At 39.5% G+C, this 25,992-nt stretch overlaps 1 protein-coding gene across 2 annotated transcripts in view; it reads left to right on the top strand.

The window, feature by feature from the left end:
* Nucleotides 1-25,992, top strand: part of LOC124795246 (b(0,+)-type amino acid transporter 1-like) — a 410,036-nt gene that overhangs the window by 359,889 nt on the left and 24,155 nt on the right. For both annotated transcript variants that reach the window (XM_047259180.1, XM_047259181.1), the window contains 2 exons: nt 2,391-2,540; nt 7,292-7,460. In XM_047259180.1, coding sequence (XP_047115136.1) covers nt 2,391-2,540; nt 7,292-7,460 — 319 coding nt within the window. The remainder of the gene's footprint in view (nt 1-2,390; nt 2,541-7,291; nt 7,461-25,992) is intronic.

Genomic DNA, 25,992 nt, shown 5'->3' with positions numbered 1-25,992 from the left:
TGTTTAATATATGGAAATTACAATTAAAACATAACTCATTCAATTAACTGAATATATAGAAAAATTCCTTCTTTTTAATAGTTTCTTCTACTACTAGGGTTAGGTTGAATCATTTGTTTAAATAATGAAATTAACAAATATATTTATATAAACAGTACTTTTGACAAACCTGGTAATTACTTTGGAACTAAATAAGGGCTGGCTCTGATAATATGTTTTTGAATGGATCCAAATAAGTACTTTAAGAATCCTGGTATTTCTTCTTCCAAATGTTTATAATTAGTACACAATTTGTATTTATTTGTAAGTTAACAGTAAAATCTGTGTCATGAAACAATTACTGACTTCACCCTATAGCAAAAGATATTAATTAGGAATAGTCAAAATAATTTAGGAAATTTATGACACTTGGTGCTATATACTTCAAGATTGAGGGCCAACGTTTCTCTTTTATGGAAATGCAGATTATATTTATACATGTTAATCATAATTAGTCAAAAATGAAAATAAAATGAATTCAATGCAGCAGTTCGCAAAACAAGAGAGGAAGTAGAGAGATCCCAGCTTGCTTCATCACAAACAACGTATTTCTCACAAAAATACTAACTCTAATTATTTACAGTCGAATGGAAAAACTGGTAGAAGCCGACTTCGGGGAAGATCACTTTGGATTCTGTACAAATGTTGGAACATGTGAGGCAATACTGACCCTACGACTTATCTTAGAAGATACATTAAGCAAAGGCAAACCTATGTTTCTAGCATTTGTAGACTTAGACAAAGCTTTTGCCAATGTTGACTAGAGTACTCTCCTTCAAATTCTGAAGGTGACAGGGGTCAAATACAGGGAGCGAAAGGCTCTTTACAATTTGTACAGAAATCGGGTGGCAGTTATGTGTTGAGGGGCATGAAGGGGAAGAGGTTCGCTGATGACACTAATTCTGTCAAAGACGGCAAAGGACCTGGATGGGCAGCTGACGGAATGGACAGTGTCTTGAAAGGAAGATATAAGATGAACATCAACAAAAGCAGAATGACGATAATGGGATGTAGTCAAATTAAATCAGGTGATACTGAGGGAATTAGATTAAGAAATGAGGCATTTAAAGTAGTAAATGAGTTTTACTATTTGGGCAGCAAAATAACTGATGATGATGATGGCCAAAGTAGAGAGGATATAAAATGTAGACTGGCAATGGGAAGAAAAGCATTTCTGAAGAAGAGAAATTTGTTAACATTGAGTATAGATTTAAGTGCCAGAAAGTCTTTTCTAAAAATATTTGCATGGACATGTAACATGGACGATAAATAGTTTCAACAAGAAGAGAATAGAAGCTTTCGAAATGTGCTGCTACAGAAGAATGCTGAAGATCTGATGGGTGGATCATATAACTAATGAGGAGGTACAGAATAGAATTAGGGAGAAGATGAATTTGTGGCACAACTTGACTAGAAGAAGGGTTGGTTGGTAGGACACATTCTGAGGCATCAAGAGATCATCAATTTAGTATTGGAGGGACGTGAGGAGGGTAAAAAATTATAGAGGGAGACCAAGGCATGAATACACTAAACAGATTCAGAAGGATGTAGGTTGCAGTAGTTACTCAGGGAGGGAGGAGGTTGCACAGGATAGAGTAGCATGGAGAACTGCATCAAACCAGTCTCTGGACTGAATACGAATACGACGATGACGACAACAACAACAACAACAAGGCTCACGTAGGGATCATGAGGATAAGATCAGAATAATTACTGCTTGCACAGAGGCATTCAAACAGTCACTTCTCATGCTCCATACATGAATGAAACAGGAAGAGACTTTAATAACTGATGCAATGGGATGTACCCGTAGATGTGAAGCTCACAGTGGTTTGTGGAATGTAGATGCAGATGTAGCTGTATGTGCTTCTTTGTTCTAAGATGCTAGGTCCCACAGCTGAGTACTATGTTCCATTATGTGGAATGTATTTTATACACACCATTCAAGCGCCCACAACTAGCATGGCACCACAGCATGTTGTTACATTCATGCACTTTTTAGTTTGAAAATTCATTTGTTCACAAATTTATTTCTAAATTTGGTTTTGCCAGAGGACGTTTAATACCAGTAGCCAGAAAGTGGTCAGATATTAGATATTTAAGTTATATGGAGTAAATAAATCCATCTATGAAAAAATAGTTCATTTGGATACAGTTCACTACGAAATAATGTCTATTAGAGACAGATTTTGCATCTCAGTATATCCTCATGCATTTTCATGCGCCTATGATATCTGACGACTGACAATTTGTATTTATTAATGGATGAATTGTGCTGTAAGAATTCTATGTTAAAATGCTTTTCTCCACTTTATAACTGTCAGAAAATATCAATGAAATATTTTTTTCAGGGTTTGATAGCAGCAGTGTTTGTTATCATTGGTGATATTGAGCCCCTCATTGATTTTGCAAGTTTCTTGGTTTGGGTGTTTTATGGAATGGCTATGGCTGCACTGCTGATAATGCGGAGGACTAAACCACATGCTGATAGGCCATATAAGGTCAGTATTGACGTTAGACACCATCAAATTGCTCCACCACCAAATTCACTCCACAGGAACACATTCAGTAACAATGAAGACAAAAGCAGTAAAATGCCTTCATTAAGCAAAGAAGAGATACTTCTAAAAAGCTCTATTATTATAGTGGCAATAATCATTTACTAGAAAGAAAATAAACATGAATATTTCTTGAAAGTACAAAATGCTGATATTTTGATCCATCTATATTGAGCCAAGATACAGCTATATTGTACTGATGATTGATGGTTTGGATTACTGTGTTGCACTCATAATGTGAATTCCGTATCAGTATAGTTAATTTTTCAGTTTTTATGAAATTGTCATAAGTCAGCTGATAACAGTTTTGTGTTTGAAGTGTATCTATCCTTTACTCATTAATAGGGGAAGTTAAAAACATGGATGAGACCTTCTACATTAAAAAGGAAAATATATATAATGTTATGATGTGTAACATGATTAAAAAAGGGGAAACAGAATACCAAGCTAGTAACTAACTTAGAGGTGAAATCCCAATAGTTCCTTTGTAAATTAAACATAATTAACTAATTTTTGGAACCATTATTTCCTTTCAAAACACAGAAAGAGTGATAGCTTGGGAAATGTTTAGAAGGAATGGGAGTCACTCAGACCCTAAGTTGAGAATGGTGCATCTCTTGTGAAGATGCAGCACTGACAGCATTTATGAGGGGCAGTCAAATGAAAAATGAGACAAATGGAAAAAGTGAAGAGTTTATTTCCGAGACAAGGTTGTCAATGTTTTTCTGAGAGAAATGTTTCCCGTTGCCAACAAAACCATGATTTAGTAAGAGCAGGCATTGCCGGCAGGGATAGCTATTGTTAAAATTAAGTTGTTTTTGAAAACAGCCCTTGTCACACTTTGTAATTTTTTATTAGTGGTTTTACTCTTCAAATGAACAACAGCATCATACAGTTTAATGTTGACTGACAGCATAAAGGTTGCATTTAAAGTTTACTGACAGCTCTATAGATTAGACTGGCTACACTACAGTACTTAAACTTACGTTTAAAGTACAGTAGTAAATGATGACTTTGAGAGCACCAAAGGTGAATTTATCTACTACTTTACCTTAAATGGAAGTTTAATTACTATAATACTACTAGTCCAATCTATAAAGCTGTTAGCCAACATTAAATGCAATGATGATACTCTTGTTTGTTTGAAGAACGAAGTCAGTAAATGAGAAACACAAAGGATGACTTGTGGCTATTTTCAAAAACTTTGGAACCGTGATTGTACTCGGGCATGTACCTCTTTGTCCAAAGCAAATTGGTAGTCATGAATGTCTTTCTCCATGGCTCCAAAAATATGGAAATTGACTGAGAAGAGAGAGAGATACTCGATTTCTCATAGTCCAAACGACCTCAGTAACATGAGGGTGGACATTATTCTGCAACAGAATAATGCTGCCCTTCAACATTCTTGGCTTTTGGGGCTTAATAGTGTACTATAGTTTTTTCAAAGTGTCCATGTACCACAGTGTGCTAATTGTGACAGTGTGTTCCAGAAAGTCAATTAGCAGTGGGCTCTTGCAATTGAAGGAGGAGGTTATGTGCATGGTTTTAGATTTTTTTCAGTGGTGATGAATCCATGCACTTCCATTGTTGGCCCTGATGCTTTTTCTCTACCTCAAAATGATGACACCATGTTTCATCTCCCGAGACAATACAGGGCGGGAAACAATATTCTTCATTGTTATACCTTTCCAGGTGTTGCAGCAATGTCAACATTCTGTTAAACTTTTGCTTCTGCATCAGGCTGTGGGGAAACCATTGTTTGACAATTTTCCATAATGTCAGTTGCTCTGTTGTGATGGTGTGAGTAGTACCATGACTGAAGACCAACATGAGCTGAATCTCATGTTCCACTGTCCATCATTCTTGATGGCACATTCACTGCAGCAGTGACAGAAGGGCTATGACACGATGAGCCAGTCCTTGTCAACTGCTTTCTTTCAATGACACCTGACTTTCTCAAAACTATTTATTCCAACCAAACACATGCACATGTGATGTACTGTGTTCACCACAAACAGCAGACATTCAGGCATGAACTTAACTTAAAAAATCACACACACACATTCTGTGACTTGCCATACGAAAGCGTTGGTACATTGATAGAAACAATAACAAACACAAGCACACACACAAATTTCAAGCTTTCTCAACCCACGGTTGCTTCATCAGGAAAGTGGGAAGGAGAGGGAAAGACGAAAGGATGTGGGTTTTAAGGGAGAGGGTAAAGAGTCATTCCAATCCCGAGAGTGGAAAGACTTACCTTGGAGAGGGGGTGGGGGGGGGGGGAGGTGAAGGGACAGGTATACACTCACGCGCGCGCACACACACACACACACACACACACACACACACACACACACACACACACACACCATCCATCCGCACATAACAGACACAAGCAGACACATGTAAAGGCAAAGAGTTTGGGTAGAGATGCCAGTCGAGGCAGAAGTACAGAGGCAAAGATGGGAAATATTCCATGAGGGAAAAATATATCTAAAAACAAAGATGATGTGACTATGTTTATGTTTGTTTGTGTGTCTATCGACATGCCAGCACTTTCGCTTGATAAGTCACATCATCTTTGTGTATGGGTATTACAAATGATTGAAGCGATTTCATAAATTCACTGTAGCTCCATTCATTGACATATGGTCACGACACACTACAGATACGTAGAAAAGCTCATAAAGTTTTGTTTGGCTGAAGCCGCACTTCAGGTTTCTGCCGCCAGAACGCTCAAGAGCGCAGTGAGACAAAATGGCGACAGGAGCCGAGAAAGCGTATGTCGTGCTTGAAATGTACTCACATCAGTCAGTCATAACAGTGCAACGACACTTCAGGACAAAGTTCAACAAAGATCCACCAACTGCTAACTCCATTCGGCGATGGTATGCACAGTTTAAAGCTTCTGGATGCCTCTGTAAGGGGAAATCAACGGGTCGGCCTGCAGTGAGCGAAGAAACGATTGAACGCATGCGGGCAAGTTTCACGCATAGTGATGTGAAAGATTCAGTGTTTAAACCTCCTCTACCAAGAAACGTGCCAGAACTGCGAGCTCGCATCAACAATGCTTTCGAACTCATTGATGGGGACATGCTGCGCCGAGTGTGGGAGGAACTTGATTATCGGCTTGATTTCTGCCGAATCACTAAAGGGGCACATATCGAACATTTGTGAATGCCTAAAAAAACTTTTTAAGTTTTTGTATGTGTGTGCAAAGCATTGTGAAAATATCTCAAATAATAAAGTTATTGTAGAGCTGTGAAATCGCTTCAATCATTTGTAATAACCCTGTATATATGAGAGAGAGAGAGAGAGCACATCTAACAAAGAAATGGCATGGCAGTGAAGATTTGCACTGTTCCTTCCTGATTTCCAACAGAATGCCCTTCTGTACGCATGCCTACCTGCATTACCAATGTCCACACCATGCTTGTTACGTAGTCCACCTGATTTTCATCTGGCTGCCCCTTACATTTACATTTTGAATGTTATTAATATATTAAAGTTGCCATGTCATTAAGTAATATATATATATATATATCATGTTTTAGGAAACAGGAGTACATGAAGTTTATTTTATGGTGAATGTTCAACATAATCTTTTTCTCAAACAGCAAACATATGATGACGTTAAGATAAAAATTAAATTATTCAAGCCAGTAATATTCTGAAGAAAGAACGAATAAAGTAGCTGTTCACTTGCATGACTGGATGAACAGACATTGTTGACAATTAGTTCGAAATAAATTTGCTGAATCTGAATAACTTGGCCTCAGCTGTATAAAGAAACAGTAACTGTTGTAAGGAATGGGAATTTCCATGTATTCAACATTATCAAGTTATAGACTTGGCACCTCATGTTCATACACATGTAGAAATTTAATAAACTGTAATGGTCAGGACACAGAAGAACGAAAGTCCTCAAATTGCTTGGATAAAATGTGAGCAAGAATTTAAGGTAGAATACATTTCATAACAGATTCAAAGAAAATAAATTCCAGTAGAATGATAATTTGGATAGGTTGTAACGTTAGTGCTAAGTTTATTAATTAACCACTTCTCCACAGTGCAATAGTATTAGTACTAAGTTAATGTTCATAGCATTTCACCAGCTGGAATTTACTAATGATAAAGTATAATCATGGATTTTAACATGATCAATTGATTTTATAAATGCATGTCATGAGACTAATAAAATAATTCAGAAATGTGGAACTGTTGAAGTCATATACGAGACTGCTAAATAAAATCCCAGATGGGTGGGTGGTAAAATGAATTGGTGGGTGGTGGCAAGAATAGGCATGTGTAAGAATCAGCATGGAACAAATGAATTTCAAATATATAGAACACCACTACGAAAATGTTCCACGTGTTAATGTAAGTAACTTATTTCTTCAGGTCTTGTATAAATCACAATTTTTGTTTGTATCTGCTGGTACTATATTATTACTTACTACATTTTAAGAAGTGAAAGAGAAAATACTCCATGATCAAAACTATTCTCTTTAAATGATATTCTAGTTCCTAATTAAAGTACTGTACTTCTCTCCATTAACACAGACTTGCTTCAGATTTAGTAAATTATGTGATTTGATAGATAAAAGTTAAGTGCTCTGGGCACTTAACTGCAGATGTAGTTCTAATCCGATTAAATGGATTTTTATAACATTCTATGCTTTTCGTTACAGGTGCCTTTAATAGTACCAATTTTCACAATCATTGTGGCATTATTTCTGACTCTGGTACCAATAGTAACAGATCCTTCACCACGTTACTTCTTTGCTCTGGCATTCATTCTGATGGGAGTTGCAGTCTATACATTATTTGTGTACAAAAAGAAGAGGCCAAAATTTATGGGTATGTAAATATCTGATTTTGATTTTGTTTTAAATTTGAAACTATTTTACTCTCTCATAGTGGTGATATGCCATTTGTGGCAGCTACATAGCAAGGTATATGCAAAAAGGTCACTCTATACCTTCCTTTATTTATTCGTTCATTCATTTACTTTTTCATGTTTTCAATCAATTTTACATTAATTCATAATCCACTGCTGATAAGTTTCTGTAAGAGTAGCCTCAATGACATGGAACTAGCAAAATAGAGGCTTACATTAACTAAATGGAGCATCTGTTGAAAAGTGCATTAATATGGACTAAACTGTTATGAATTATTCATGGTTAATCAACTACATTTAACACACAAAACTGCAGTGGAACACAGAAAAAAGTTTAATATGGTTATTAAAAACACTAATTGGAAAGATTATTTTGCTAGACAGATCCACAATACAGTGGATGACATATAGATTGAATGAAGAGCAGAATGATAAACGACTATAATTGGTACACAAAGTGATGCTCTTTCGTTATCCCACAATGTGGCAGTCACAGAAGCAAAAGTGCGTGGAATGACTTAAAGTTTGTTCATATAGTCTACTCTCCAAATTTAACTCAAAGTGATTTCCTCCTGTCTCCAAATTTGGAAACATAGTTGTTTGTTGGTAAAAAAAATTGCATCAAAGGAGAAAATGAATGTTGTCTTAAAATATTTTGCAGAGATGACAAATGGTGTTTTTTCAGTAGATGGAAACACTGCAAACACACTGAACCAAATATAGTGGGCTTCTTGCTTTCACCTTTTGTTTGGCACACTATCCAGACAACTCACATGGATTGTTCCAGGCCATTCAAACACCAAATAATTCTAGGACACTGTAAATCAAATATAAAACTTCCGTCAGTGGCTAGCAAATTACTGGAATGCATAGACAGCATTTTAACTTCAGTTGCTTCCAACATTGTATGTCTACATACGTTATTCTGGGATATACCCAATAGGTATTAGGTTTGATGCATGTGAGATGATTTATTTACTTCTTTATTACATATACTCTTAATAAGTGAAGAACAGTTGCAGTGCATGCTTCTTCTTGTAGAAAATGCTCCATTTTCCTTTATTCAGCTGGACTGAAAACAATACAACTGCTTCTGGGAATACATCCTCATTACCTAGGCACAAAACTAGTTCCTGTGAGTGAAATCATTTGACCTAATGCCTGGTTGTACTATTAAAGACGTTGGTTGATGCTTGGTGGAACATACAGTTTATTAAATTTGCTTTCGCCCTTTTTCTGGCACTACAATCTCATTCCTCATTCCTTAGATTAATGTACACTGTGCATAGTCACATGCTTACCTTGAGATACACAGATCACAGAAATAATCTGTGACAAGGCATACAGTGTGTCAGCTGGGGGAGGGTCACAGTTTTTGTTACTTTCATAGTGAGTGACACATGCACAGCAGATCGCTCTGGATGCACTTTGTGCATTGTGGCTTTCCTCAAACTGATACTAATTTGAAGAGTGTGAGGTGGGACAGGATGCAACATAAGTTTCTCAAAGATCTTATTTTATAGGAGGAAAGGGCGGGGGGGGGGGGGGGCATTTGCCCTTTATCAGCAAGATGTATATAACTTTTCCCCTTGATTGGCAGAATCTCGTTAGAGCAGTTATAAGTGTCAAAGTAAAGTATATTATTTTGATAACGTCATGTTCAAACAAATTTCATACGATAGGTACATTAGTATTCTTGTGAAGTTCTGCAATCCTTCAAAATTTGTTGAAAGATATCGTACTTCCACCGAGACCGTTTCTACATGTAACAATGAGTATTTAAACCAGTATTATCCACTTTCAAAAAGACGATACTGTATAGCTGAAATCGGCCAAGTCCATGAATGTATGACATTCAAACAGCCAGGACAGCTAATCGTGTGAAGTACCAGAAACTTGATGCAGATGATTCTCTTCTGATCTATACGCTGTTAATACTGATATAGCCCAACTTCTACTGAACAATGGGATGGATTATAGCATTCCCAGCAGGCCTATATACATCGGGTAGCATTATCAATTAAAATAACAATTACAATACATACTATATTTGCGTTATGTAGACGACGTTTAATGCAGAAAAATTCAGTCTATACAGGATGTTCGTGAATGACTGAAATGAATAAAGCGTTTGGTACGCGGCATATAAAAATTTGACGCTCTCTGAGCGACTGAATAGAGCGCCAATATAAGCTCGCTAGACATCCTCGACTACACTACACTCTGTCGGGCAAATGCGAAATTACGCTTTCGGGAGATGGATTCTCATCCGTACCAGTGCTTTGTTCAACGCTTCCGTGAGAAGTGATGCCGTTATTGTCGTCTAGTTCTATGGCATACATTGTATATCTACTACTTGCCGGGACGCGTAAAGAGAAGAAATCGACACATATACATAAAAATTATTCAAAGGTTCCGCAAAAGACTTACAAACGCATGTTTATGTTGTGTTTTTTTGTGATGAAATCAATGCAGTGTACATTCTCTCACGGAAGAATGTACTACTACTATACTACTACTTGTACATCACATCCTGATATAACTGTATTTCTTACCTCTCGCCATATCATACTGAAGTCCTGAGATTGCATTGCTATGTGTTAAAAAAACGCGTAGAAAATTGCATGCTCGGCTTTTTAATGAGGAAGCAAGTACCGACAAGTGCAAACGTGTGGTTTTCCAGGTAAAGCAGGTTGTTATTAACACAACGTATCAAAGAACTGAGGGAGAACGAAAAATGAGTCAGCCGGTTATGATAAACAGAAAGAGAAGGAAGACGCGTTCGTTTGCTAATGAAGGCTGCTGTTAAGAGGCGCCGCCAACTATGGCCCTGGACGTATTAATTGGACTTGCTTCACCACTGCCAGAAAACAGTTTCATTTAGATCGTTCCAGGAGACTTGATTTTGGTGTGACAGGAGGAAACGCATGAGATTTCACTTCAATTTCTCGCAAATGTTTGAGGAAATCGCTCATGGATTAATGATTTTCTGTTTAATTGGTGTGTCATTCGTGTCATTCGTAAAAGTTAGGAATTTAAGTTCAGTAGACAATGGAGGAGGAGGAATGGAAAAGAACTGTAAGTGAAGGGATAGGCATTAAGAAACGGGAACGCGAAACTAAAGGGGCAGTCAAATGAAAAAGACAGATGGAAAAAAGTACACAAACTGTTTATTATTTAGAAAGTAATTGTCGTAAATATTGATATATTTTCCACTGTGAGACAAGACGGTCAGTGCCTTCATGGAAACGTGTTTGCGGTTGCCTACGGAACCACGATTGTACCCGTGCTTCGTCCGAAGCAAATTGACGGCCACGAATGTCTTCCTTGCTTCACTGCTCCAAAATACGAAGTCGCGCAGGATAGATCGGCACTGTGTTAGGATGTGTAAGGTCTTCCCAGCGAAACTTCTGCAGCATAATCGAAACAGCTTTGGCCAAATCTGGTGCCCTGAAGGAAGATATTCGTGGCTGACGATTTGCTTCGGACGAAGAGATGCATGCCTAGGCACAATCATGTGACCGCAGTCAACTGCATACTTCTGTCCATGAAGGCAATGTCCGTCTTGTCTCACAATGAGATAATGTAATAACAGTAGTGGTGATTACTTTTGAAACAGTTTACTTACTTTTTTCATCTATCTGCCTCGGTTTCATTTAACTGCCCCTGTACTTCAGGCGCTCAGAGTAACGACTAGAAACATAATGCTTGTTTAATCCGCGATATGTTAAATAGACACACTTACCTGTATTAATGAAGTTGTGATACGAAACGTTGCTCTTTGGGCCATGAGACACTGAGGTATGACAGTATTTTAATTAGGAATTTCCCAACGATGACCGCATGCTGTTAGTGCGTAACGCCTCCTTGAAGCGTTCTCATGACGCCTTCGCTCACGGAAACCACACCGATGAGAGAAATAATGCACTAGGCCTAGCCGTCCCGGAATTCTGCATAGCTGTACACGAGTGGCCGTCGGCCTTCGCCCACCCGATGACGCGGCCGCTGTTGCGCATGACGAACTGAGAAATCGGGTTCCGCAGAAGGAAATGCAACTTGTCTCCCGCCGTGAAAGAGGCGGCGGAATTCACGCCGGGTTATTACGTTGTCGTGGACGACGTTTAGCATACGGCGCAGGCGTAACTCGTGACGGAGGGCCTTGTTTTTCGGAATATCTGCGGCTAAAAGTTGCGTACGCACGGTCTGCGTAACTGAAAAAGTCATTGTATAATTATGATGCGAAACAGGACTATGGAGAGCGGTCTTGACAAATTGTGTCAAATTAAAATATTTCTGCAGAACAGTGATGCGGTGAGGTCAACCGTATCAATTAAGAAGGCAAAGTTTTAACGATTGTCTATAGAACTGGTTGCGGGAAGGATTAAGAAATCAGTTACAGGCCATGCAATATTATGTAAGGGAATCATTGTACAGGGTGGTTAGAAACAGTCTGAAAATCTTGTAAAAATGTTAGTGCAGATTGTGCTGAGAAACCAAAATTAGGTACGTTGCAACGTTGCTGAGTTAATTATATTGAAATTAGCGAAATACAGGTAGGTCGTTGCGCGGCGCAAATTCAAGCGGCCCGCCAAAGATGGTGTCACCCACCAGGGAAGCCTAACAGACACATCATTGTGGTCCAAAACCACTCGGAAGTGACGTCAAAATGACGTATACGCAAACGCGCTGCACACTTGTCGAATATCGAGATCCGTGGTCGAGTCGAGTTGGGTGAAAAAACTGCGTAATACATAAAAAACTCACTTAAAAGTTGGAATCAGATCGTGGAAAGCGACATATAAAATTTATTAAAATGAAATCTTAACTGGCAGCAGAAAAAAAGTTACTTTCTACAGTTCCTAATGTCTCTAAAGGGGCATATTTTTGCCAGCCAATTCTAACATAAAATTGTTATTACCTCCTCCAACGAATTACAATAGCCTGAAATCAGGCCATCCTCCGAAACTCTGAAATCTTTCAGAGCGTCACGAAAGATGTTTTCATACACCTCAGACATTTTGCTCGATAGCGAAAACACAACCACTCAAGATACACACCTACACGGTCAGTATGACAGTGAAGAACAAAGCAGACGCTTTTCCCGCTAACTCTATTCGACCACAGATCTCGATCAGTCGACAAGTGTGCAGCGCGTTTGCGTATACGTCATTTTGACGTCACTTCCGAGTGGTTTTGGACCACAATGATGTGTCTGTTAGATTTCCCCACCCACCACACGTGTGCTTCGATTGGTTTCTTAAAACGGAACAAGAGAATGATACACAAAGAGGACATTGGACGCTAGCAAGGATCGAACCCGAACCAAAGATAGCGGTTTCGTGGGCTATTCTCTACGCTATGAGAACAAATAACACTAATTGCATCTGGTGCGCCGCTTGAATTTGAGCGCCCAATGACCTGATTGGCTAACTTTAATGCGAATTAACTTGGAAACGGCGCAACGCATTGATTTTTTTTCTTAAGAATTATTTCTCAGCATAACCTACCCTGCAACATATTTTCAAGCTTAGACTGTTTCTGACCATCCTTTACATCAAATCTCCCACCCCCGTCCCAGTATACCAAAACACATGGGATAGCGCAACTAAAACTTTCATGGGCAAGGACAATGGCGTACTCAGCGAAGGGCAGGTAAGGGCAGCTCCTGCCTCCGCGGCCTCGCGGCTCGGGGGAGGGGAGGGGGAAGGAATAAAAATCGCAGACAGCTTTCAGAAACCGCACACTTATTCTGACTATCGCCGTGCCACCACTGGCGGAACGTTGCTACCAGTAGCGGCTACGCACTACGCCATTCGGTGGCGCTGCGGACCGCCCAAGCAGTGGGTGACGCCTCGTCTTAACAGTCGCCTCGTGACGTATAGGGATTGCTGCGTACTGTTATTTGGTGGTACGGTGGTGCAGGTCATACTGTTGGCTAGAGATGCAAGTGAGTACACAATATGTCGTCTGTGAAGCTGAAAAAATCCATCGCAATCCAATAAGGAGTGCGAGGAATATTCAGATAAACTGCAGAAAATTAGTTTTCACCTGACGTTGGAGGCATCTTTCTTCACAGAGGACGACGGTTGGTGAACGTCACTCACATGTCTTCCCACTTTTGTTGCGTCTGTTGACATCAGGAAGGAGGGAGACAGGAAAAGTAACCACTGGTGTAGGTAGTATTACTGTTAAAGAGAATGAGATCATCTTAACAAACAGTACACAGGTAGCCAATGTATTTAACAATTACTTCTTAAGTGTAGGAGAAAAAAATGGTGATAATAGTTTAAAACAAAAAGCCAGGCAGTACATGGAAGAGTCAGTTTTAAAATTATTTTGTCAGATTAAGTATCATCTAACAATCTCTTGTGAAATAAGGAAAATTATTAAATCTTTGAAAAATAAATGTTCTGTTGGAGTTATTAAAACAATATGGGGCAATAACAGATGATGTTTTGAGTCACATACGCAATGCATATAAGTCACGGCTGCAAAATACTAAAGCGAATTCGTTACAGACGGATGGAAAAACTGGTAGAAGCCGACCTCGCGGAAAATCAGTTTGGTTTCCGTAGAAATATTGGAACACGTGAGGCAATCCTGACCCTACGTTTCTAGCATTTGTAGACTTAAAGAAAGCTTTTGACAATGTTGATTGGAATACTCTCTTTCATATTCTGAAGGTGGCAGGGGTAAAATACAGGGAGCGAAAGGCTATTTACAATTTGTACAGAAACCAGATGGCAGTTATAAGAGTCGAGGGGCATGAAAGGGAAGCAGTGGTTGGGAAGGGAGTGAGACAGGGTTGTCGCCTCTCCCCGTTGTTATTCAATCTGTATATTGAGCAAGCAGTAAAGGAAACAAAAGAAAAATTCGGAGTAGGAATTAAAATCCATGGAGAAGAAATAAAAACTTTGAGGTTCGCCGATGACATTGTAATTCTATCAGAGACAGCAAAGACCTTGGAAGAGCAGTTGAACAGAATGGACAGTGTCTTGAAGGGAGGATATAAAATGAACATCAACAAAAGCAAAACGAGGATAATGGAATGTGGTCGAATTAAGTCGGGCGATGCTGAGGGAATTAGATTAGGAAATGAGACACTTAAAGTAGTAAAGGAGTTCTGCTATTTCGGGAGCAAAATAACTGATGATGGTCGAAGTAGACTGGCAATGGCAAGGAAAGCGTTTCTGAAGAAGAGAAATTTTTTGACATCGAGTATAGATTTAAGTGTCAGGAAGTCGTTTCTGAAAGCATTTGTATGGAGTGTAGCCATGTATGGAAGTGAAACATGGACGATAAATAGCTTAGACAAGAAGAGAATAGAAGCTTTTGAAATGTGGTGCTACAGAAGAATGCTGAAGATTAGGTGGGTAGATCACATAACTAATGAGGAGGTATTGAATAGGATTGGGGAGAAGAAGAGTTTGTGGCACAACTTGACTAGGAGGAGGGATCGGTTGGTAGGACATGTTCTGAGGCATCACCAATTTTCTTATTGGAGGGCAGCGTGGAGGGTAAAAATCGTAGAGGGAGACCAAGAGATGAATACACTAAGCAGATGCAGAGGGATGTAGTTTGTAGTAGGTACTGGGAGATGAAGAAGCTTGCACAGGATAGAGTAGCATGGAGAGCTGCATCAAACCAATCTCAGGACAGAAGACCACAACAACAACATGTAATACATCACTGACTCAGGGTGTTTTTCCAGACAGGTTAAAAGATGCCATTGTCAGGCCTCTCTACAAAAAGGGAGAAACCACAGATGTCAATAATTACCTGCCAGTATCCTGGCTTACAGCATTTTCAAACATTTTTGAGAATGTAATGTACTCAAGAGTGGTTAGCCATCTCAACAGTAATGGGATACTTAGTAAATCACAGTTCGGATTTAAGAAATACTGTTCCACTGAGACATCAATATACAATTTCACTGTCCACATTATAGAGTCCAGTAAAATGTCACCACTAGGAATATTCTGTGACTTAGCCAAAGCATTTGATTGTGTGAACCATGACATTATGTTAGAGAAATTACAATTCTATGGTATAAATGGAAAAGCATATGAGTTCAAATTCAAATGTCTCTAAGCACTATGGGACTTAACTTCTAAGGTCATCAGTCCCCTAGAATTTAGAACTACTTAAACCTAACTAACCTAAGGACATCACAAACATCCATGCCCGAGGCAAGATTCGAACCTGCGACCGTAGCGGTCGCGCGGTTCCAGACTGTAGCGCCTAGAACCGCTTGGTCACCCCGGCCGGCCGCATATGAGTGGTTTAAGTCACATCTACAGAACAGGAAGCAAAAAGTCTCTTTACATGCATCAAGTGATTCAAAGGAGTTTGCCACTTCATCCAACTGGTGTGGAATTACATTAGGTGTTCCTTCGATCGTGGGTCCCCTCCTGTTCTTGATATATGTGAATCACCTCCCTTCTTATTTGCCAGTGCGTATTTCTTGTGCATTTGACACGTTCCACATCATAACGATTTTCCGTGCTATTGATCAATGGAACACGTAACTAACTAACTAACAAACACACAAGGATTCGAAGTATCTTCTGTATCTGGCTCGGTCACGAACAAAACTGTGCAGCACGCAAGTTTTTACATGTTCAGCAAATTCTGGAGATACAGTCGAAGCCCATCAAAATTTCCTCACTCTTTAGCAAGAATGCCAAAATCATTTACCTATTTTCTAGCTATACTGTCAGTAGACTGTATCTGAAAACTCTTTTCAAAGAAATTGTCTCCGTAATATCACAGTAAGAAAGATTACATACCGAAGCCTCAATAATCAACAATTGCAGGAGGAAAGTAATTACAGCCTTCATACAACTGCATGATTTGAGGAAATTTGGTTTTATCGTCAACTAACTTCTTACAAAGCAATCAATTCTTGAACACAGATCAATCTCGTGATCCTCTATTTGCTTAAATATCAATGAACATGAGTCTGTGGTGGGAATCGCACATCGCCGACAATAATATTGAGAAAATGTTTTTGTTATTGTAACAAAGCGTCCCACAGTTAGCTGCCTGATGACACGAATATGTTCACCATTTGTAGCCGTCACAGAGTTTGATAAATTGGCTGGCTTTTTAGTAAACCTTTAACTACTCGTCCTTTGATAAATAGTGGCACTCAGGATTTGGTTTTAAATAACGGCTTTATTCAGAAGACTCCTGACAAAACATTTATTTAATGACTAAAGAGTTTTTGTAACAGTATTCACGAAAGCCATAGACATTCGCCTTTTTTATATTTTTTAATGAAACATTGAAAGGCTTACATCATTACGCTGTGATCCATCGGAAGATATGAATGAAGTAGAATGGAACCAATGTACACCTAAGTCAAGTTTGTTTTGAAGTATGCCGCAGTTCTATACCAGTAATAGTAAGAAGCTGTGGTTCGGTGTATAAGCGTCAAACTATAAATTCACAACAATCCGAGTTGGCAGTTGATGGTTGGAGTGCTGACACGTTATGTGCGTATCCAGTAATGCTGGCAGCTGTTATGTTATTCATGGGGATCATATCAACCTGTATCGCATCAAAAACAGCGTGAAGATGATGCACTGAAGCGTTGAAACTGGTAGCGACAGAATAAAATCATAAGGACGACTGTAGGTGTTTTTATTTGTCACGGTATCAAGGAGTGGTTGACCGTGTCTGGAGAACGAAGCGAAGATGGAAGTTTGCTGTTGTCCGATAGGCGCGTTACCGTCCAAGCTGTTGTCAGAGATTGATGCCAGCTTGACATCAGCGTAAAAATTCCTCCAGGATGTGTGTTCTGTAGAAGAAGAAAGTGAAAGAGAGTGCTCGATGGATACCGATGCGCTAAAATGCGTTGATCTGTACTTCTAGTATGCAGAACAAAATTAGTTTTGGCTGTGCCGATATTTCGACTCTAGGGAAAAAGAGAAAGATCATCAGGAAAAACAGAATGAAAAAAACTAAAACAGAAAAACTAGTCGATTCTTTCCGGAAGGTGGGCTGAAAGAAAGTGACTCGAAATACAGTGTTTTTTAGTGTAATTCAGTAAAAAGTTGCCAATTTACGGCCTTCAACGCGCACATAATGCAGTAGGCTTTCAGATGTGACATGCAGCCTGTTTGGTAAATAGTTTCCGGTAAAAATGTGTATTTTGCATTATTCGTGTTTTTCGGTTGTCCGTGCAGCTTCGGGTCCTCATTAACCTTCATAATTGGCAGCTTATTGAAGATGGTTTTACAGTCAATTTCATATCGTCAAAAAATCCAGCAACATGTAAAAATGTTCCGTGAGAACACATTTCTGACGGAACTGTTTGGAATGTGTCGTATTTAAGCATAAACGCTTAAAGTCTAAAGTAGCTCAGAATTGCCCGCAGGTTAAGTGCTCGTTGCGTGTCCTATCAGTTATAAAATGTAATGCCTCTGTTCAGAGCATGAAGAACCTGTAGCGCTGTCTCCTACAGAAAGCTGAAGTAACAACTTCAGTTTTCCCGAGGTTTTCTTAATAGCTTCAAGCGAATGTCTGGATAGTTATCCCAACAAGGAAACAGCGGTGTTCCTTCGCTATCCTTGTCCAACTGAGCTACTGCTATGTCTTTACTGTTCTCGGCGTCGACTGTACGTTTTCCTTTTACAGACCATCATTCAGAGAAGTACGTACTTCCAAGCACGATGTCGTTTTTCTTTCGTTTAGGGGCAGCTACCATCACGGCACCAGTCAAAACTGTGGACAACACGCCCCGTTAGTAAATGACAGGACACATTCTGAACATTTGTAGAGTTGCATGATGGCTCCGTACCTACCAAATATTTACATAACGAAAATTTAAAACCTCTGGCAATTTTAGTGTTTTTCGGACAATTTTCTTAGCTTTCGAGTCTTGGAATGCTGAACATGATAAATGCGCTGTGCCTCGCGATGTGGATTCCTCGTTAAACTGAAAGTCCTCTACAGCTGCGCGTCGGGTGAGCTCTCTTAGCAAAACCACATCCAGTATAGCCACCGCTAGTAAAACATCAGACTTCGGGATAACTGCTTGACTTACCTCTGCAAGGAGGCAGCGGTCACTAAAAGTGCCACACGAGACTGAATATACTTTGAGCGGTGGCGAGCAGCATGGTATCCAACAAACTGTCAACGGACACACAGAAAACTTCTAATGAGCTTCAGCGAACCACCATATTATCTCTACCACCCAGTCGGCGGACTGAACGATGCTACTCATCGCTTTAGGCCTGTAACAGTCTGTCGTCGACCGGACTTTAAACTGTATTCTTAGCTTCAGACATAAATTTCTTAAGGTCGGTCACAGAAGCACCAAAGGAAAACCACGTTCATGTCGGCCAGTTGAAGTCACCACAAAGAAGAGTATTGAAAAGTTCGTGATTTGGTAGTGAAATACCAAAAATGAAGAAGCACCGCATAGCTGATGTTTAGTCAGATCAGTGAAGCGAATATAGTACATCCTGCATGAAAACTGTACATGGAAAAAGCGTTGTCGCAATTGCTGACTTTTGACAAAAGCTGATGCCGATGAACTACGGATCAGTGTTTAGGCGCCTTCTTCCCAGAACTGTGAAAATAGTTTAAGCTTGAACCAGTATCGCAGTTCAGTTTCATGGCAACAGGAAATATACCAGACAAGACCACCTGGTCGTGTGTGAAACGGCGGTCACTGTTAGTTTTTTCCCCCCTTTCTTTCTTTCGCTATATCCAAGTATAGCCTAAAACTGCTTGGACAGAGTAAAAACCATGACAAGACTCTATTGCGCCTAGTTAAAAGATTTAACAAACAAATTTGTTAAAAAAGAACCAAGAGAGAGCTTTCCGCAGGAGAACTCTTCATCCCACAGAGCACAAATCACAGTGGAGAGTGTGAATCAGTTGGGATCACTTTCTCGCTTCATTCGAAATCCCCGACTCTTGGCTTGGCCTAATATGAAGAAATATTAACAAAACTGATTATTTTCATTCCCTACTTAACCTACTAGTGCCCAGAATTATCAAGTCCGGTTTTTCTGCTTAGAGTTAGTTGTAAGTTATTGTTTTGTAACACGTTTACACGAAAAACATAATTTCAGTTCAATTTCCATTCATACAGTCATGAATCCTGATAGAACTAAAGTTGACAGTGGGCACTTAAGGTAACAAATGAAACATTTCCAGCTTTATTACAATTTTTATTTTTCGAACTGTTTTTATTACACATTCTTACTTTATCTTTTCTAACTGTATTTAAACAATCAACACAGTTTCGAATCATTAGAAAAATTCTCATCTCAGTCTTAGCATAGAGGTATTTCAAAATTTACGAAACCCCTCAAACATTCTGGATTAAGTGAATCCTGGCATTTCACACATATGTACACACAGTTCGATTCTTGCATACCTGGTATCTGCGATACTTATATCGTTCTTTGAAGATGAGATGATGTTTTCTGTCCTGCCTTATATCATTTAATGAAAGAAATCGAGATGATACACTAAGTTTTGCTCTTGGGATCTTCAACTTTTTTAGTCCTGTCTTCCTTAGTTGCGTGTAATATTACGGTATATTGATAATTTTTACTTATGGACCGTCTGACAGCAACTGAATAAAACACAATTTTAGTGCCATACGCGTTTCGCCTTTATTTTCTGCAAGGCATCATCAGTGGCCTGGAATATGTACATATGTTCGCTATTTAATTTACATTTTTTGTCACTGCGCCTACAGGTTATAAACAGTTCCGGTGGTTGGTATTTCCTATTAAGCAGAAATGTTTTGAACTGTACTTACAGTTTGCATGGACAATTTCTTACATATTACACTCCTGTTGCATTTTTGGTGTTGTTCTTCTTCTGATGAATGCCAATTTGCGGTTTTTTTCCCACATTCTACAGCACTATGAACTAAACGCTTGTTTCAATGCAATGTTTTGGTTTCTGTTGCCGACTGTCAAATGTTTTTGCCAAAGTGTGAATTTGATGTTCTGATGAGCTTTGTTTATTTCTGAATGGAGTTTATCTATTTTTTTCCTTGGCTCATCTACCAGAAATTCAGAAATAAACAAAGCTCATCAGAATATAAAATTCACACTTGAAAAAGAAAAAGATAATCAAATAAATTTTCTAGACATTACAATAAAAAAAGAAAATGGCAAACATACTTTTAACATCTTTAAAAAACCAACAGCCACAGCCACAGACACAATAATACATTCCACATCCAACCAGCCCCACAGCCAAAAACTTGCAGCACTAAGACACACATACACGAACAGATCACAGATACTTCAATAATTACACTCGAAAGTTTGGCAATAACATTCGATCTTTGGCACAAACATTTGACAGTCGGCAACAGAAACCAAAACATTGCATTGAAACAAGCGCTTAGTTCATAGTGCTGTGGAATGTGGGGAAAAAACCGCAAATTGGCATTCATCAGAAGAAGAACAACACCAAAAATGCAACAGGAGCGTAATATGTAAGAAATTGTCCATGCAACATGTAAGTACAGTTCAAAACATTACTACTTAATAGGAAATACCAACCACCGGAACTGTTTATAACCTATAGGCACAGTGACAAAAAATGTAAATTAAATAGCTAACATATGTACATATTCCAGGCCACTGATGATGCCTTGCAGAAAATAAAGGCGAAACGCGTATGGCAGTTGCTGTCAGACGATCCATAAGTAAAAATTATCAATATACCGTAATATTTGCTCTTGGGGTTCGAAGGATTTTCAAAATTTGAAGAACAACTTGCCTACGACACTTGAGATATTGCAGATCATATCCCAATCTCCGATACAACAAACATTCATATACGCAACATACGTCAATACTCCACGCAAACAGAAACCATCACCATTTTTAATCCTAATTTTGTCCTATATAGAGCTGTGAATTGATCATTCAGATCAACCCCTTCCATATGCAGGTTATATTGTTCCACAGTGTCAGGCATCTTTATCGTTACTCTCTTTCTGTTCTGCTAAATCCTTCCATAGCCTACTTCGTAAAGATTGTACATAGTCACAGTCGGAAAGAACTGTCACTACTGCATTGTCATTTCATCTCATTGCTGTCATCTGGCATTAGATATTGGAACATATTTTCCTTTTTCTTGTTTTCCAAACTCTTTCTTCGATGGCAAAATTTAGTTGCTTTCCAACTATGTTCTCTCGAATTGCCCCTATGGCACCCAGATTTCTTCTACACAGTTCTTCCAGCAACGAACTGACGTAAACAAATTGTCAAAGTAGATTTTTGTTCCACCTGGAGTATTTCTGTGCTGAATCAAAGCAATCACTACATCCCCACCCTGACCAAGAACAGTTTTAGGTATTTTCGAATGTGTGCCCCACAGAGGATCTGCTTGATTCAGGTAGCCATCGGGATTTGCCAAAACCAAGAGCTTATAACCAAATCTAAATGGCTTACCTTTGATAAACTGTTTAGTCCCATGCCTCCCGTAATATGGTAAAGTACTCTCAACAACACTCACTGTATTTTCTGATGGAACTTGACTGAAAGCGTCATTGAGAAAGTTGAACAGTGGCATCACCCTCTAAAACCCATCCTCATTTATATTTGTGTTGTCATTCGAGTGTGTATATCGCAAGATTTCTTCAAATCTGTTTCGCCTCTAAGATTCCGAAACTAAAGCTGCTTTGCAATCAGGTTCCTCCTGCCAAAACGATCTCTTAGTTGGCAATTTATGATAAACCGAGAAATCAATATTCCAGAACAGTGCATAACTCATCATAGGAAACATTCAGATTATGATTACCTATCTGTAAAGCAATAAAATTTGTTACTTACTTGGAGAAACATTTTTAAAAAGAATCCAGCGGGGATTTTATTGTATTTGAAAGAAAATCTAATAAATGCGGAGCATAAGACACACTTCTTTTAGTTTCAAGCTTGGAGTCCTCATTTGGTCCCAAGTTGAGGTGATGGGCTTTATACGTGGTTTGGTCCTCGAGCGTTTGGATGAGGTTGGAGGCTCTTAAATATCTTCTAGTCCTTGGCTTGCTTAGCCTCCCTTTGTTCTTTCCCTTCGTATTTATAACAGTTGATGTGGTTGGAATTTCTGGATAAATCTCAGATTCTACCTCTTTTAGTTCTTGACTTTCTTCACTCACCGCAAAACTCTTGACTTGACGTGCGCATCCTATTTCCTTCAGTATTCGCAGCAGGAAATACACTGTGCACTTTGAATGTCTGCAGTGTTCTCAATTTCTTCTTATCCTTCATTTCTGTCACTCACTGCAAAATTTTTCCTTGGTATGCCCTACTTGTTTCCCTTTGTAGCTACAACATGTACATTTTCCTCGAATTGTATTTTTCTTGTGCCCTTAGTATACGTGCAGGGAAATGACATGGTTTTTCCTTGAACTTCATCATCTGATAAATCGGAATCTTCATCAGTATCTCCACCTTGTACCTCATAAAGAGGGATGATACCAACGGATCGTATTGTTCTGTTTCATTCTGCTTCAAGAAAATTTATTATTTCGTCCACAATCTATAAATTGTTGTCACACCTGAAAGACAACAAAACTGCCCAGTGGCAACTTATTTTCCCCAACATAAACCGTGCTAAAAACAAATTTAGAAATTCCGAAGAAATCCTGCGTATAATTTAGACAATTTATTACAAGCCGGCAAAGAAAATTTACTTCAGACTCTCATATGTTGTCCTGTACTTACATTTTTCGTCGAAGCTGTTTTTAACGGACATACACGCCAACAGATCCAATATTCGTAAGCAACAACAATGGACTGAATACTGATACGTCAGATTTTAAACAAGAAAGAAAAGTGTCCAACAGGTGAATTGTGCACAGCATTATCATTGTTGCCAACATTAAATTTTAAATTCGTTAGCCATTAACGGGTTAATCGAGAAGGGTAGATTGTTTTAGCACCCCGCTCTTTCCTACGATATGATTCTTTGCCGCCTCATCACAGAGTTGAGAGTGGGACAGTTGTGGTCGCAATTCCTATTTCCTTCAATGGGGCTTCTGACATCAGCCGCACGTCCGAAGGGGAACCCATCAGAAGGCCATGACTGAGGCCTGGGGAACGGGATGGAACTAAATACATTAGGATGCTCTCGTTGACACCGTTTGATCAACCTATGATTAGCTACATCACCGTGACATTAAGGAGATACTGGAAATGTGTACATGTAGCGACAAACAGGTAACGCTATGTGTAGTACTTTCCTCGTGGATGAAGTTTGTAAGCGTTTCAAATGGTTCAAATGGCTCTGAGCACTATGGGACTTAACATCTGTGGTCATCAGTCCCCTAGAACTTAGAACTACTTAAACCTAACTAACCTAAGGACATCACACACATCCATGCCCGAGGCAGGATTCGAACCTGCGACCGTAGCGGTCGCGCGGTTCCAGACTGCGCGCCTAGAACCGCTAGACCACCGCGGCCGGCTTGTAAGCGTTTCCTCCAATTTTTCTCCCCCCTTCTTACCATCAAAGAACATTACCCTGTTCTGCAGTTATTAATGAATGTGTGTTGTGAATGGACCTAAAACTTAAAAAGAAATTCATTACTATGTTCTTCCTTAGCATTCTTCACACGTTAACCAAATACTGTTTTCATAAAAAGTGAATTAATGTAATACGCTTAAGCATATATCATAAAGACAGAAAAGATAACAAACTACGACAAAAAGGACAAGGAAGTACTGCGACCCACATTTCTTTAAGTACAGCGACGTTTTCGAAAATTACAGCACCAAAAATTACATGCGATGCAAATGGACGTCGTTGGATACCACGTGTGTAGTAGTATAAAAACACTTCTAAAAAATCCACATAAAGTGAAACTTCGAGAACCAACTCTGTGGTGCCATCAGTGTCTGTGAGCACACTGGTACATTCGTGGAGAATTTAACTTTAAAGGGTTGCTGGAGAATCTTGATACGTTTCCGACCGATCATATCCCGTTCACGCTTGGTGGGCCATATGTCAAATGACTGTGCAACCAGGCGTGTAGTGGTGCCCGTTGTTCTTCTTCGAACACTCTCACATCCTTGCAACATGAGGCTGGACTTGTACTGATGTAGTATGACCTTTTTTTTGCGGTGCCAGTTGGACAGGCAGTGCTTCGGGCTGTAAAAGCAATCTGAAGTAAATGTTGTTGCCCAGGATCCCTTAAAAAGGGCACGTCGAGATCACTTGTGGTGTCCAAAGGCGAATCTCTCCATCACAGCTGGCTGTTAGTATGATACGCCGCTGACCATTGCAGGTTTGTACGTCAGTGTCCAGGTCATGATTGTGGAACAGGTTAAAGTGGAACTCCAGGGCACATCATGTTGGAGGGCAGCCCAACTTTGAACCGTTCTGTACTGCATGCAGGCGGCTGATGAGGTGGTTTACTGTTCCGCTGGTCGCGTGGGCGTGAATAACGACGATAGCTCTTCTCCTTCGGACTGCGGCGTTGCTATACTTCCTTCGTTGGTACAATAATGTAAGCTTCCAATGCCAGTGTAAAATCATTCTTTTGGATATTAGGCGGTGGCTTTTTGTAACATTAAACATACTTACAGAACAAAACCGACTTTTTTCGTATAAATTGTCTTTCGGGACGTGTCCATACTGTTATCTCAACAATGGAAGATAAGATGGTGTGCTTAGACAATTGGAAACATACACGAGGGCCAACCCTTACCCTGGTACGAAGTTGCATATGTGTAGGCCTGTCATGCGGCACCCTGCAGGTGATGTTCGTGTCAGTTGTGGTGGTACGGAGATAAGGACAAAACAATACCCAGTCACCGAGCAGAGAAAATCTCCTACCCTGCGGGGAGAAAGAGGTCATCTCGGCAGTGGTCGTCTTCAGAGCGACGATCTACTGGGAACTGACGATGGTTTTTATACATACTATCTTATTTTAGTTTTCACGTGACGATAGACGTCTCTTTTCGGCAACGTCACCGAACAGTCCGAACTCAAGATGGCTATGGAGGGGTTGTTGTACCGATGACTGTTGCCTTTGCTACTCTGACAGGTGATTATCACGCAACAGTGTATCGGCAAGCCACCTGCAGCGAGAGATAGATGCCGCTCGGTATTTCTTTTCTGGTCGCTTGTTTATATTGTTCAACCCTAATCTAGAGGATCTGGCGAACACGCGCGGCCCGTTTCAGTGTGATCACTTCAGCAGCTTTTACCCGTTATTCCTTTTCATGCTGTTGGAGTATTTATTTTCATAGCCTCTCTCATTTTTTTGCTGTCGTGTGCATGGCTATCCAGAAAGCACGTGCGTTCTTGAAATACTACAGGTCAGCTACACTCCAGAACAAGTAAGTTTTTTAAGTAAATACACCATTCGTTATCGTATAACCTTCATTTTTTTACTATGCGGAACTTGTTGCTCGACTTAATCTTGAGTATTTCCCTGCTTCTAAACAAATGCTTACACTTTGCATTTTTTTTTCCTTTTTGCCTCATAGCTGTTTCTATCCA

Source organism: Schistocerca piceifrons, chromosome 4 (genome assembly GCF_021461385.2).
Source record: "Schistocerca piceifrons isolate TAMUIC-IGC-003096 chromosome 4, iqSchPice1.1, whole genome shotgun sequence".
Lineage (NCBI taxonomy): Eukaryota > Metazoa > Arthropoda > Insecta > Orthoptera > Acrididae > Schistocerca > Schistocerca piceifrons.
The sequence above is the reverse complement of the archived record's forward strand: the minus strand, read 5'-3'. Positions and strand labels throughout refer to the sequence as shown.